Raw genomic sequence first — 14,701 nt, forward strand, 5'->3', positions numbered from 1 at the left:
ATAGTAAATCCCCTTGTTATCTGTTCGTGTTCCAGGAAACTTGGAAGGATAGTAAACTGTGAGGAGGGCAACGTAGAGCTCCAACAGGACATTGACAAGTTGATGAAGTGAGTGAATAGGTAGCAGCTTCCATGTCAAGAAGCGTGAGGTGAATCCTTTTTGGTAGATTGAATGTTGAAAGACAATACTGAATAGTGGATACAATTCGTAAAGTAGAGGAGACTTGGTACATAAGTGGAGAGCATGGTTAATGAAACATACACTATCCTTGGCTTTATTAATCTGAGTTTAGAGTACAATAGCAAGGAAATGATGTTGAATTTGTATAGGATATTTATTTGACTCCAGATGGAATATTGTGTTCAGTTCTGGGGGCCACATTTATAGGAAGGATATGATGCACTGAAAAAAGTACAGAATCATTGCAAAGATGAGAAATTCCAGTTTAGGAGATAGATTAAAGATATTGGGAGTGTTCTCCTTGGATAGAAGTAGGCGGAGAGGTTGTTATGAGGGGCTCGATGTAGTGGATGGACAGAAACTGTTCCCGCTGTGAAAGGATTAAGAGCCAGAGTGCACTGATTAATAGTGATTTGCAAGAGAAGCAAATGCAAGGTGAGGGGAACCTTTCTCACGAAGCAAGTTGGCAATGTATGGAACACATGGCTCCGAAATGTGGCAGAGGCAGGTTCAACTGAGACATTCAAGAGGGTATTGGATGATTACTTTTATAGAAATAAAAGCAGGAGATTGGCCCTTATTCTCATTTGAAGAGCTGACACGACCATGAGGGCCGAATACCCTCCTTCTGTGCTGTAACGCTTCCGTGATTCTGTTTCAGACTTCTCTCTGTCTTTGAAGTTTCCCTGGCACTTTACATGCACAACCCAGGACTTTATCAGACAGCAATGCATTTACATCTGCAGTCTGTATTTGGCTGTAGCAGCCCTCTTTCTACGAAAACATTTTGGAATTAAAAGTGAAAAAAGTTTTTGTGGTGCTTCGAGGTTCTGATCCTCATCAGGACATGCTCCACTCTCTGCTTGGTCCTTCTAGGGTAGAAAACAATCCAGGGTCAAAGAGAAAAACCAAGCATATGGAGATCTGGAAAAGGATTGGAGAAAGGAGAAAATGAGAGATTATGAGGAACTGCAATGATTTGGGGGTGGGATGAGAGCAGGGTGAAATAAATAGGTAGCAATAAGGTGCCCGTCTGGCTCAGTGGGTCACATTCTGATCTCTGAAGCAGAAGGTCATGAGTTCAAGTCCTTTGCAGTCACTTCATTGGTTGTAAAATATTTTGAGACATCTTCAGGCCATGAAATGTGCTATATTAATAAAAGTATTATTTACTATATTTTATTTATCTGAGACATGGATAGAGCAGGGTGAGGAATGGATGTTGCAGGTTCCAGGGTATAGATCTTTCATTAATAACAGTCAAGACAGTAAAAGATGGGGGGTATGGCCTTGTTAGTCAAGGATAGTGTAACGGTAGCTGAAAGAACCTTTGATGAGGACTTGCCTACTGAGGTAGTGTGGGCCGATGTTAGAAACAGGAGAGGAGAGGTCACACTGCTTGGAGTTTTTTATAGGCCTCGGCAGAGTTCCAGGGAGGTGGAAGAGAGGATTAGCAAAATTATTCTGGGTAGGAGTGAAAGGAACAGTGTGGTCATTATAGGGGACTTTAACTTCCCCAATATTGACTGGAAATGCTATAACTCTAGTACATCGGATGGATTAGCTTTTGTCCAATGTGTTTATTTATGAACAGGTGTTGTCAATTCTAGAAGGAGTGAAAGTAGACAAGTCCCCTGGGCTGGATGGGATTTATCCGAGGATTCTCTGGGAAGATAGGGAGGAGATAGCAGCGCCTTTGGCTTTGATATTTGAGTCATTGTTGTCTACAGGTTTAGTACCAGAGGACTGGAGGATTGCAAAAGTTGTGCCCTTGTTCAAGAAGGGCAGTAGAGATGACCCAGGTAATTATAGACCAGTGAGCCTTACTTCTGTTATAGGGAATGTTTTGGAAAGGATTATAAGAGATGAGATTTATAATCATCGAGCAAGCAACAATTTGATTTCAAATAGTCAACATGGTTTCGTCAAGGGCAGGTCATGTCTCACAAACCTCATTGAGTTTTTTGAGAAGGTGACCAAGCATGTAGATGAGGGTAGGGCAGTTGACATGGTGTACTTGGACTTCAGTAAAACCTTTGATAAGGTTCCACATGGTGGGCTGTTGGAGAAAATGCAGAGGCATGGAATTCAGGGTGATTTAGCAGTTTGGATTAGAAACTGGCTTTCTGAAAGAAGGCAGCGAGTGGTCGTTGATGGAAAATACTCAGCCTGGAGTTCGGTTACTAGTGGTGTGCTGCAAAGATCTGTTTGGGATCACTGGTGTTTGTCATTTTTATAAATGACTTAGGCGCAGGCATAGGTGGATGGATTAGTAAATTTGCAGATGACACTAAAGTCGGTGGAGTAGTGGATAGTTTGGAAGAAAGTTACAGATTGCGGGGGACTTAGATAAACTGCAAGATTGGGCTGAGAGGTGGCAAATGGAGTTCAATGCAGCTAAATGTGAGGTGATGCACTTTGGGAAGAATAACAGGCAGGCAGAGTACTGGGCCAATGGGAAGATTGTTGGTAGTGTGGATGTGCAGAGGGATCTTGGAGTCCATGTACACTGTAAGTTGCCATCCAGGTAGATAGTGCTGTTAAGAAGGGATACAGTGTGTTGGGTTTCATTTGTTTGGATTGAGTTCCAGAGCTGCAATATCATGCTGCAACTATACAAAACGCTAGTGCGGCCACACTTGGAATATTATGTACAGTTCTGGTCTCCATATTTTGGGAAGGATGTGGAAGCATTGGAAAAGGTGCAGAGGAGATTTACCAGGATGTTGCCTGGTCTGGAGGGAAGGTCTTAAGGGGAGAGGCTGAGAGACTTGGGTCTGTTCTCATTGGAAAGAAGGAGGCTCAGAGGGGATTTGATAGAGACATACAAGATGATCAGAGTATTAGATAGGGTAGACAGTGAAAGTCTTTTTCCTAGGATGATGACGTCAGCTTGTACAAGAGGGCATTACTACAAATTGAGGGGTAATAGATTTAAGACAGATGTCAGTGGCAGGTTCTTTACTCGGAGAGTGGGAAGGGCGTGCAATGTCCTACCTGCCAATGTAGTTAACTCAGCCACATTAGGGAGATTTAAACAATCCTTGGATAAGCACATGGATGATGATGGCATCGTGTAGGGGGACGAGCTGAGAATAGTTCAAAGGTCGGCGCAACATCGAGGGCAAAAGGGCCTGTTCTTTACTGTATTGTTCTACATTCTATGTTCTACTTCCCTTCTGATTTCAATCTAATATTTCTTTGCCTAGGTTAATTGTTGTTCAAAAGTGAAGGGTCCATGCTACAATCCATGCTAATGTAATATTTTATTTTGCAGGTCTTATACAAATCGAGTCTTTGAGCAAACATGGACATCTACGACCCACAAACCTTGGGCTTCATGGTGTTTGGTGGCTTCATGGTCATCTCTGCCATTGGAATTTTCTTGGTCTCCACCTTCTCCATGAAGGAAACGTCCTATGAAGAAGCCTTGGCGAAACAGAAGAAAGAGCAGGAAAAGGCTCAACAGGCTAAATCGGAAAAGAAGAAGAAAGAAAAATCTGTGGAGAAGAAAGGAAAACCAAAGAAAAAAGATGAAAAACCCAATGGGAGAATCCCAGAAGCTGAGCCTGTGCAGGATGTCTCCGAGGCAGAGGTTGAAGTTGAGCCTGTTATTGTGCCAACTATTGAAACTCCCATTATGGCTGTTTCGTCTCCTCTTCCTCCTGAGTCTTCTCCCCCAGCCTCCAAAGAAAAGAGGAAGAAGGAAAAAAAGGTTGCCAAAGTTGAGCCTGCCCCGAATCCTGTGTCAGCCCATGCTCCTGTTGGCAGCTCCTCTAAACAAGCACCTGCACCTGTGGTGGAGATGGTTACTAGGGAAGTGCCAGTGATGGCAGTCCCTCCCGTAGGTGCCCAGCAGGTTGTACCCATTGCTGCTACTCCTTCCACTGTAAGTGCCAAAAAGATTGAAGCAACTGCCAACCAAGATGAAGCAAAGCAAGATGCCCCACCTAAGAAGAGGATTGCATCTAAGAAAAAGTCTGAGCCCAGTGAGTACTTGAGCTTTCTTGTTTCTGGGGTCTAATCTTAAACTGTCAAAATGGATGACATCATCTCTCACACATCTGTCTCTTTCATCTTTGGGCAATGTGTTTGGAAATGTCTTGAACTTTTTACCCACTCTCTGATAAAGAAAATAACTTTCATTTATATGATACCTTTCACAATGTCAAAATACTCCAAAGCACATTACAGCCACTGAAGAACTTTGGAAGTATAGTGATTATTGTAATGTCGAACACATGGCACCCAAGCAATGTCCAAATCAGTAATGTGACAATGGCCAGGTAATCTATTTTTTTCAACCTTGATGTCTAAATAATCCTCAGGACACTGTGTAAATTCCCCTTCTCTTCAGATTGGCAATTTGGAATCATTATCATCTGCCTGAGAAGACAGGACCCAAGCTTACTGTCTGATTGGAAAGGCATATTGAGTATGCAGCACTCCCTCAGTGTTGCATTGTCAGCTTGCATTTTGTGTTCGCGTCTGGACTTAGCCCCTTGACTTTCTAATTGTTACTCACTGTACCAAAGCTGACCTGCATATTAATCTTTTATAGCAGAACGTTAAATATCTGCCAGACTCAATATAATTGCTGCACCTATCATAAGCTGTTTTCCTCCAGTTTTTTAAGGATATTTAATATACTGGGAATTTGGTATAATGTACAGTGCAATACTTTGTTGCGCTGGTAGAACCTTTTTCCAATGACCCTGAGCATTTTTGCAAATAGCTGGCTTTATTTTGAAAGTTTATGTCTAACATCATCCAGCTGGAAACAATATCCAAAGCCCAAAGTATTGAGGAAAATTGGTGCTCGTAGCTTTAAGTTTTGAATGTCTTAAGACCCACTGTGAGCATCTGCCACAATCTGTTTGTTTTGATCTTTTAAACAGAGAAAAAACAGTGAAACATGACATTGGCTATCATGCTAGCTTTTGCCAAAGTGGCTTTCAAAATTAAAATTTAAAATTTCTGTAAATATAACAACTGAGGAAAGCATTGAAGTAAAATGTCAACTCTATGGACAACCCAGTACACATTCCAAGCAGTAGGCCAGCTAGCAATTTCCAGCATGTTAGGCATCAATATCAATATTTGTGATCCGTGGATGACAGGAGAAATTGTATGACTAGCTGAGAGGAAAAGGGAAGCGTACATAAGGTCTAGACAGCTAAAAACAGAACGGGCCTTGGAGGAATATCAGAAGAGTAGGACTAGTCTTAAGCGAGGAATCAAGCTGGTTAAAAGGGATCATGAAATAGCATTAGCAAGCAGAATTAAGGAGAATCCCAAAGCATTTTATTCTTATATAAGAAGCAAGCGGGTAACTAGAGAAAGGATTGGTCCACTAAAGGATAATGAAGGAAGGCTGTGTGTCGAACTTGAGAGAATGGGTGAGATTCTGAATGATTACTTTGCATCAGTGTTCACTGAGGAGAGGAACTGATGAATCTTGAGATTAGAGATAGAAGTTTAATTAGTCTGGATCACATTGGCATAAGTAGGGAAGAGGTGTTGGGTATGCTAGAGGTTATTAACGTGGACAAATCCCCAGGACCGGATGGGATCTATCCCAGGTTGCTGAGGGAGGCGAGAGGAAATAGCTGGGGTCCTGACAGATATCTTTGTGGCATCCTTAAATACAGGTGAGGTGCCAGAGGATTGGAAAGTTGCTCATATTGTCCTCCTGTACAAGAAGGGTAGTAGGGATATTCCAGGTAACTACAGACCAGTGAACCTGATGTCAGTGGTGGGGAAGTTGCTGGAGAGGGTACTGAGAGTTAGGATCTATTTATATTTAGAAGAGAATGGACTTATCAGTGATAGGCAACATGGTTTTGTGCGGGGGAGATTGTGCCTTACTAACTTAGTAGGGTTCTTCAAGGAAGTGACCAAGTTGAAAGATGAAGGAAGGGCTGTTGATGTACATGGACTTTAGTAAGGTGTTGGATAAAGTTCCCCATGGTAGACTAATGGAGAAATTGAAGTCACATGGTGTGCAGGGTGTTCTAGCTAGGTGGATGAAGAACTGGCTGAGCAACAGGAAACAGTAGTAGTTGAAGGGAGTTTCTCGAAATGGAGAAAGGTGACCAGTGGTGTTCCACAGGGATCAGTGTTGGGGCCACTGTTGTTTGTAATATATGCACATGATCTAGAAGACAGCACTGTTGGTATGATCAGCAAGATTGGTGGAGTAGCAGAAAGCATTAGGGACTGTCTGAGAACACAGGAGGATATAGATAGACTGGAGAGTTGGGCAGAAAAGTGGCAGATGGTTTTCAATCCAGACAAATTTGAGGTGATGCATTTAGGCAAGACTAATTCTAGAGCAAATTATACAATGAACGAAAGAGCCTTGGGAAAAGTTGATGGGCAGAGATATCTGGGAGTGCAGGTCATTTGTACGCTGAAGGTTGCTGCACAGGTGGATAGAGTGGGCAAGAGTCATATAGTATGCTTGCCTTCATTGGACAGGGTATTGAGTATAAGAACTGGCAAGTCATGTTACAATTGTACAAGACATTGGTTCGGCCGCATTTAGAATACTGTGTATAGTTCTGGTTGCCACATTACCAAAAGGATGTGGACGCTTTGGAGAGGGTGCAGAGAAGGTTAACGAGGATAGTGCCTGGTATGGAAGGTGCTAGCTATGAAAAGAGGTTGAGTAGGTTAGGTTTATTTTCATTAGAAAAAAGTAGATTGAGAGGGGACCTGATTGAGGTTTACAAAATCATGAAGGGTATAGACAGGGTGGATAGAGACAAGCTTTTTCCCAGGGTGAAGGATTCAATAACGAGAGGTCACGCTCTCAAGGTGAGAGGTGGAAAGTTTAAGGGGGATACACGTGGCAAGTACTTCACACAGAGGGTGGTGGGCGTTTGGAACCTGTAGCCAGCAGAGGTGGTAGAGGCAGGCGTGGTAGATTCATTTAAGATGCGTCTGGACAGATGGATGAGTAGGTGGGGAGCAGAGGGATACAGATGTTTAGGAATTGACCGACAGGTTTAGACAGTACATTTGGATCGGCTCAGGCTTGGAGGGCCAAAGGGCCTGTTCCTGGGCTGTAAATTTTCTTTGTTCTTCTTTGTTCTTTATTCTATCAAGGCAAATTCTTTCTGTCTGGGACGAATAGAGTGCCGGGGGATTTGTTAGAGATGCTCAGGAGGCTTTAAACTATTGCCTTTAGGGAGGGAATGGATGGTGGTGTGTGGGACCCAGAGAAATAATGAGGAAAGAGGTCAGCCTGAGACTGATACAACTGGGAAAAGGAATAAGTCACACAGTCGGGGAAGGCAGGAACAACACCGAGAACAAGGTAGGACTGATAAATTAAATTGCATTTATTTCATTGCAAGAGGCCTAACAGATAAGCAGTTGAGGCAGCATCTGAGGAGCAGTAAAATCGACGTTTCGGACAAAAGTCCTTCATCAGGAATAAAGGCAGAGAGCATGAAGGGTGGAAAGATAAGTGAGAGGAGGGTGGGGCTGGGGAGAAAGTAGCATAGAGTACAATAGGTGAGTGGGGGAGGGGATGAAGGTGATAGGTTGGTTGGGGGGGAGGGTGGAGTGGATAGGTGGAAAGGAAGATAGGCAGGTAGGACAAGTCATGGGGACAGTGCTGAGCTGGAAGTTTGGAACTAGGGTGAGGTGGGGGAAGGGGAAATGAGGAAACTGTTGAAGTCCATATTGATGCCCTGGGGTTGAAATGTTCCGAGGCGGAAGATGAGGCATTCTTCCTTCAGGCGTCTGATGGTGAGGGAGCGGTGGTGAAGGAGGCCCAGGACCTCCATGTCCTTGGCAGAGTGGGAGGGGGAGTTGAAATGTTGGGCCACAGAGCGGTGTGGTTGATTGGTGTGTGTGTCGGAGATGTTCCCTAAAGCGCTGTGCTACGAGACGTCCAGTCTCCCCAATGTAGGGGAGACCGCATCGGGAGCAACGGATACAATAAATTATATTGGTGGATGTGCAGGTAAAACTTTGATGGATGTGGAAGGCTCCTTTAGGGCCTTGGAAGGAGGTGGGGGAGGAGGTGTGGGTGCAGGTTTTACAGTTCCTGTGGTGGCAGGGGAAGGTGCCAGGATGGGAGGGTGGGTTGTAGGGGGGGCGTGGACCTGACCAGGTAATCACTGAGGGAATGGTCTTTGCGGAAGGTGGAAAGGGGTGGGGAGGGAAATATATCCGTGGTGGTGGGGTCTGTTTGGAGGTGGTGGAAATGTCGGCAGATGATTTGGTTTATGCGAAGGTTGGTAGGGTGGAGGGTGAGCACTAGGGGCGTTCTGTCCTTGTTACGGTTGGAGGGGTGGGGTCTGAGGGCGAAGGTGCAGGATGTGAATGAGATGCGTTGGAGGGCATCTTTAACCACGTGGAAAGGGAAATTGTGGCCTCTAAAGAAGGAGGCCATCTGGTGTGTTCTGTGGTGGAACTTGTCCTCCTGGGAGCAGATACGGCGGAGGCGGAGGAATTGGGAATACAGGATGGCATTTTTGCAAGAGGTAGGGTGGGAAGAGGTGTAATTCTCTCTGACACCTCCCTCCCCTTCCTGGACCTTTCCATCTCCATTAATGACGACCGACTTGACACCGACATTTCTTACAAACCCACCGACTCCCACAGCTACCTGGATTACACCTCTTCCCACCCTACCTCTTGCAAAAATGCCATCCCATATTCCCAATTCCTCTGTCTCCGCCTCTGCCGGATCTGCTCCCAGGAGGACCAGTTCCACCACAGAACACACCAGATGGCCTCTTCTTTAGAGACCGCAATTTCCCTTCCCACGTGGTTAAAGATGCCCTCCAATGCATCTCGTCCACATCCCGCACCTCCGGCCTCAGACCCCACCCCTCCAACCGTAACAAGCACAGAATGCCCCTGGTGCTCACCTTCCACCCTACCAACCTTCACATAAACCAAATCATCCGCCGACATTTCCTCCACCTCCAAACAGACCCCACTACCAGGGATATATTTCCCTGCCCACCCCTTTCTGCCTTCCGCAAAGACCGTTCCCTCTGACTACCTGGTCAGGTCCACGCCCCCCCTACAACCCACCCTCCCATCCTGGCACATTCCCCTGCCACTGCAGGAATTGCAAAACCTGCACCCACACCTCCTCCCTCCCCTCTATCCAAGGCCCTAAAGGAGCCTTCCACATCCATCAAAGTTTTACCTGCACATCCACCAATATCATTTATTGTATCTGTTGCTCCCGATGCGGTCTCCTCTACATTGGGGAGACTGGACGCCTCGTAGCAGAGCGCTTTAGGGAACATCTCTGGGACACCTGCACCAATCCACCCCACTGCCCTGTGGCCCAACATTTCAACTCCCCCTCCCACTCTGCCGAGGACATGGAGGTCCTGGGCCTCCTTCACCGCCGCTCCCTCACCACCAGACGCCTGGAGGAAGAACGCCTCATCTTCCGCCTCGGAACACTTCAACCCCAGGGCATCAATGTGGACTTTAACAGTTTCCTCATTTCCCCTTCCCCCATCTCACCCCAGCTTCCAGCTCAGCACTGTCCCCATGACCTGTCCTACCTGCCAATCTTCCTTTCCATCTATCCACTCCACCCTCCCTATCACCTTCATCCCCTCCCCCACTCACCTATTGTACTCTATGCTACTTTCTCCCCAGCCCCACCCTCCTCTCACTTATCTCTCCACCCTTCAGGCTCACTGCCTTTATTCCTGATGAAGGGCTTTTGCCTGAAACGTCGATTTTACTGCTCCTCGGATGCTGCCTGAACTGCTGTGTTCTTCTAGCACCACTAATCCAGAATCTGGTTTCCAGCATCTGCAGTCATTGTTTTTTACCTAGATAAGCAGATGAACTCAGGGATTGGTTGGGAACGTGGGAGTGATACCATAGCAATTACAGAGCCATGGCTCAGGGATGCACAGGCAAGGTATAGATTCTATAGGAAGGATAGAAAGGGGGACAAAAGTGGAGGAGAGTGGCATTTTTTGATTAGGGATAAAATTACAGCTGTATTTATGGAGGATATTCCTGGTAATACATCCATGGATGATATTTGGGTGGAACTGAGAAATTAGAAAGGGATGATCACCTTATTGGGATTGTACTATTCCACCCCCCCCCACCCCACCCCCGAATAGTCAGCAGGAAATTGAGAAACACATTTGTAAGGAGATCTCTGTTATCTGCAGGAATAATAGGGTGGCTATGGTAGGGGATTTTAACTTTCCAACCATAGTCTGGGACTGCCAATGTGCTAAGGGCTTGGATAGAGAGGAATTTATGAAGTGTGTTTGAAGAAATCTTCTGTATGGGGATGTACCTACTGGAGGAGATGCAAAACTTGAGAAATAAGGCAGGGCAAGTGACTGAGGTGTCAGTGGGAGAGCACTTTAAGGCCAGCGACCATAATTCTATTAGTTTTAAGTTAGTGATAGAAAAGGATAGACCGGATCTAAAAGTTAACGTTATAAATTGGAGGAAGGCAGATTTTGACAGTGTTAGGCAAGAACTTTCAAACGTTGATTGGGGAGTGGATGTTCACCACCAAAAATGGAAAGCCTTAAAAAATGAGGTAACAAGAGTCTAGAGACAGTATGCTCTAGTTAGGGTGAAGGGCAAGGCTGGTAGGTGTAGGGAATGTTGGAATACTAGAGAAATTGGGGTTTTGGTCAAAAAAAAAGGAAGCCAATGTCAGGTATAGACAGCACAGATCGAGTGAATCCTTAGAAGAGTATAAAGGCAGAGGGAGTATATTTAAGAGGGAAACCAGGAGAGCAAAAAGGGGAAATGACATAGCTTTGGCAAATGGGGTTCAGGAGAATCCAAAGGGATTAAAGACAAAAGGATAACTAGGAGAGAATAGGGCCCCTTGAAGATCAGAAAGGCTGCCAACGCATGGAATCGCAGGAGATGGAAGAGATACTAATTGAGTATTTTGCATCAGTGGTTAATATGGAGAAGGATTTGGAAGATAGAGAACAAGGGGAAATTAATACCGACTTCTTGAAAAAAGTCCATATTACAGAGGAGGTGGTGTTGGGCATTTTAAAACAAAGGTTGGACAAATCCCCGAGACCTGATTAAAAGTACCCTAGAACTCTGTGGAAAGCTAGGGAAGTGATCGCTGGGCCCCTTACTGAGATATTTGTATCATTGATAGCTATAGGTGAGGTGCCAGATGACTGGAGGTTGGCTAATGTTGTGCTATTATTTAAGAAAGGTGGTAAGAAAAAGCAAGGGAACTATAGACCGGTGAGCATGACGTGGGTTGTGGGCAAGTTGTTGGAGGGAATCCTGAGGGATAGGATTTGAATGTATTTGGAAAGGCAAGGACTGATTAGGGATAGTCAACATGGCTTTGTTCGTGGGAAATTGTGGTTTAATGAAATAACAAAGATGATTGATGAGGGAAGAGCAGTAAACGTGATCTATATGGACTTCAGTAAGGCGTTCAACAAGGTTCCTCATGGTAGACTAGTTACCAAGGTTAGGTCACATGGAATAGAGGAAGAGCTAACTATTTGGATACAGAACTGCCTCAAAGGCAGAAGACAGAGGGTGGTGGAGGGTTGCCTTTCAGACTGGAGGCCTGTGACCAGTGGTGTGCCACAAGGATCAGTGCTGGGTCCATTGCTTTTAGCCATTTATATAAATAATTTGGATGTGAACATAGGAGGTATGGTTAGTAAGTTTGCAGATTGGAGATGTACTGCACAGCAAAAAAGGTTATCTCCGAGTACAATGAGATCTTGATCAGAGGAGCCAATGGGCTGAGGAGCAGCAGATGGAGTTTAATTTAGATAAATGCGAGGTGCTGCATTTTGGAAAGGCAAATCAGGACAGGATTTATTTACTTAATGGTAAAGTTCTGAGGAGTGTTGCTGAACAAAGAGACCTTGAAGTGCAGGTTCTTAGTTCCTTGGAAGTGGAGTCGCAGGTAGACAGGATAGTGAGGAGTACATTTGGTATGGTTCCTTTATTGGTCAGTGCATTGAGCATAGGAGTTGGGAGGTCATGTTGCGGCTGCACAGGACATTGGTTAGGCCACTTTTGGAATATTGCGTACAATTCTGGTCTGCCTTTGAGAGCAAGGATGTTGTGAAACTTGAAAGGGTTCAGAAAAGATCTACAAGGATGTTGCCAGGGTTGGAGGGTTTGAGCTATAGGGAGAGGCTGAATAGGCTGGGACCGTTTTCTCTGGAACATCAGAGGCTGAGGAGTGATGTTATAGAGGCTTATAAAATCATGAGGGGCATGGGTAGGTAAATAGACAAGGTCTTTTCCCTGGGGTGGGCCATTCGAGAACCAGAGGGCATAGGTTTAGGGTGAGGGGGGAAAAATATAAAGTGACTAAAGGGATCAACCATTTCACGCAGAGGGTGGTACATGTATAGAGTGAGCTGCCAGAGGAAATGGTGGAGGCTGGCACAATTACGCCATTTAAAATGCATCCAGATGGGCTTATGAATAAGAAGGGTTTAGTGGGATATAGGCCAAATGCTGGCAAATGGGATTAGATTTATATCAGATATCTGATTGGCATAGATATGTTGGACTGAAGGGTCTGTTCTGTGCTGTACATCTCTGAGTGTATGTTGGAATTATTTCCTCACATTTATAGTGAATCTACTGCAAATATCAAAGAGCAAAGCTCAGTGTACTGCCCATGTTCAGTGCGGTTGTACCCACAACTTCACATTTCAACCTCATCACAGAGGCATCAAGTGGTTCCTGGATATGGGGTTGTTAGCCATGGCTCAGTGGGTAACATTTTCTTTGAGTCAGAAGATTGTGGATTCAAGTCTCTCTCTAGAGTAGTTCAATTCACATTATCCTAGAGACTCCTTCCTGGTCCAGATAGAAATAGTTGATTCTCGTAGGGCTGAAGGGGCTGGTGTGTGGAATGCAATAATTCTCCAAATCCCCTTTAGTGAAACCAAATTGTGTGGATATACTATTTATCCTATCATTCTGAAAAATCATTTAGAAGTTCTACCATTTGTTAATTCAGTGGAAGTAGCCAAGCTGTGCTAAATTGTACACAATGTTAAAACAATGTATTTTTAACAACAGTTTGCAATTATATAGCGCTTTTAAAATATAAAAAAAGACCTAAAAAGCTTCACTGCAGTATGATAAAACTTAATAGCAAATCAAGCTGCATGGAGCAAAATTAGGATGACTGATTAAACTTTTGGTGAAAAAAATCATAGAATTAAGGAGCATCTTGAGAAGGGAGGGGCAGAGAGTGAATTTCAGAGTTTAGGGCTCAGGCAGCTAAGACTAAAGCTGTCACTGGTGTGGAGAAGGGAATCGGGCTCAGCACGGTGTCAGAATTGAGATGCCTGGTAATATTGATCATGTTAAAGGACTGCAGGAGGTCAGAGATAGGAGAAGCAAGACCATTGAAGACATGAACTAGAGTTAAAAATTGAAGCACTGGTCAGTGTTGATTATCAAGCAGAAGGTCCTGGCTTCTAATTCTTCCTGAACAGGTGGGAATGAGAGGGTACAGAGACTGCTGTTGACATTAAGGCCATATTTGACCAAATGTTGCACCAGGGAGACCTTGGAATGGGGGAAAACTCTCGACTGTAGGATCATGCTTGGCACAAAGGAAGATGGTTGTAGTCATTGAAGGCCAGTGATCTCAACACTGGGACATCTCTGCAGAAGTTTTGCAGTGTAGTGTCCTAGACTCAACCATGTTCAGTTGTTTCATCACTGGCCTTCCCTCCATCATAAGGTCAGAAGTAGGGATGGTTGCCAATGATTGCACACTGTTCAGGATTATTTCTGACTCCTCAGATACTGAAAGATGCCATGTTTGATGCAGTATTCTGGTTTGGACTGACAAGTGGCAGGTCACAGTAGTGCCACTGAAGTAATGGCAAAGACCATTTCCAATAAAGGATAATCTAACCACTGCCCCTTGACATTCAATTGTGTTACTAAAACTGAATACACTGCTATTGTCTTCCTGGTTTTATATTGACCAGAAAATGAACTAGACCAGCAATATAAATACTGGAGCTACAACAGCAGGTCAGAGGCTAAGGACATCTCCTGATCCACCATCTACAGGGCACAAGTCAGGAGAGTGATTCGATACTCCCCACTTGCTTCGATGAGTGCAGCTTCAACAACACTCAAGCTTGACACCATCCAGGACAAAGCAGCCTGTTTGATCGGTACCACATCCACATCCATTCGTTCCTTACATTTACTCTTTCCATCACCAATGCACAGTAGCAGCAATGTGTAGTATATACAAGGTGCACTGCAGAAATTCACCAAAGCTCTTTGAATACACCTTCCAAGTCCATTACTACTACCAGCCAGAAGGACAAGGACATCAAATACATGGGAACACTACTACCTGCAAGTTCCCCTCACCAAGCCTCTCCATTCTGACTTGGAAACATACTATGTCACTGGGTCAAAATTCTGAAACTCCCTCTCTCATGGAGTTTTGGATGTACCTACAGCCAAATGGACTGCAGCAGTTCAAGAAGGCAGCTCACCACCACCTGAT

General features: G+C 44.7%; 1 protein-coding gene across 3 annotated transcripts in view; it reads left to right on the forward strand.

Moving 5' to 3' along the window:
* Positions 1–14,701, forward strand: part of LOC140483188 (ribosome-binding protein 1-like) — a 133,752-nt gene that overhangs the window by 20,615 nt on the left and 98,436 nt on the right. For 2 of the 3 annotated variants that reach the window (XM_072581239.1, XM_072581241.1), the window contains exon 2: positions 3,458–4,169. In XM_072581239.1, coding sequence (XP_072437340.1) covers positions 3,488–4,169 — 682 coding nt within the window. In that variant the 5' untranslated portion in view covers positions 3,458–3,487. Of the gene's footprint in view, positions 1–87; positions 108–3,457; positions 4,170–14,701 lie in introns of those variants that run through there. The other variant, XM_072581240.1, reaches the window with a different exon arrangement.

The sequence above is a fragment of the Chiloscyllium punctatum genome, chromosome 11 (assembly GCF_047496795.1).
Source record: "Chiloscyllium punctatum isolate Juve2018m chromosome 11, sChiPun1.3, whole genome shotgun sequence".
Taxonomy (NCBI): Eukaryota; Metazoa; Chordata; class Chondrichthyes; order Orectolobiformes; family Hemiscylliidae; genus Chiloscyllium; species Chiloscyllium punctatum.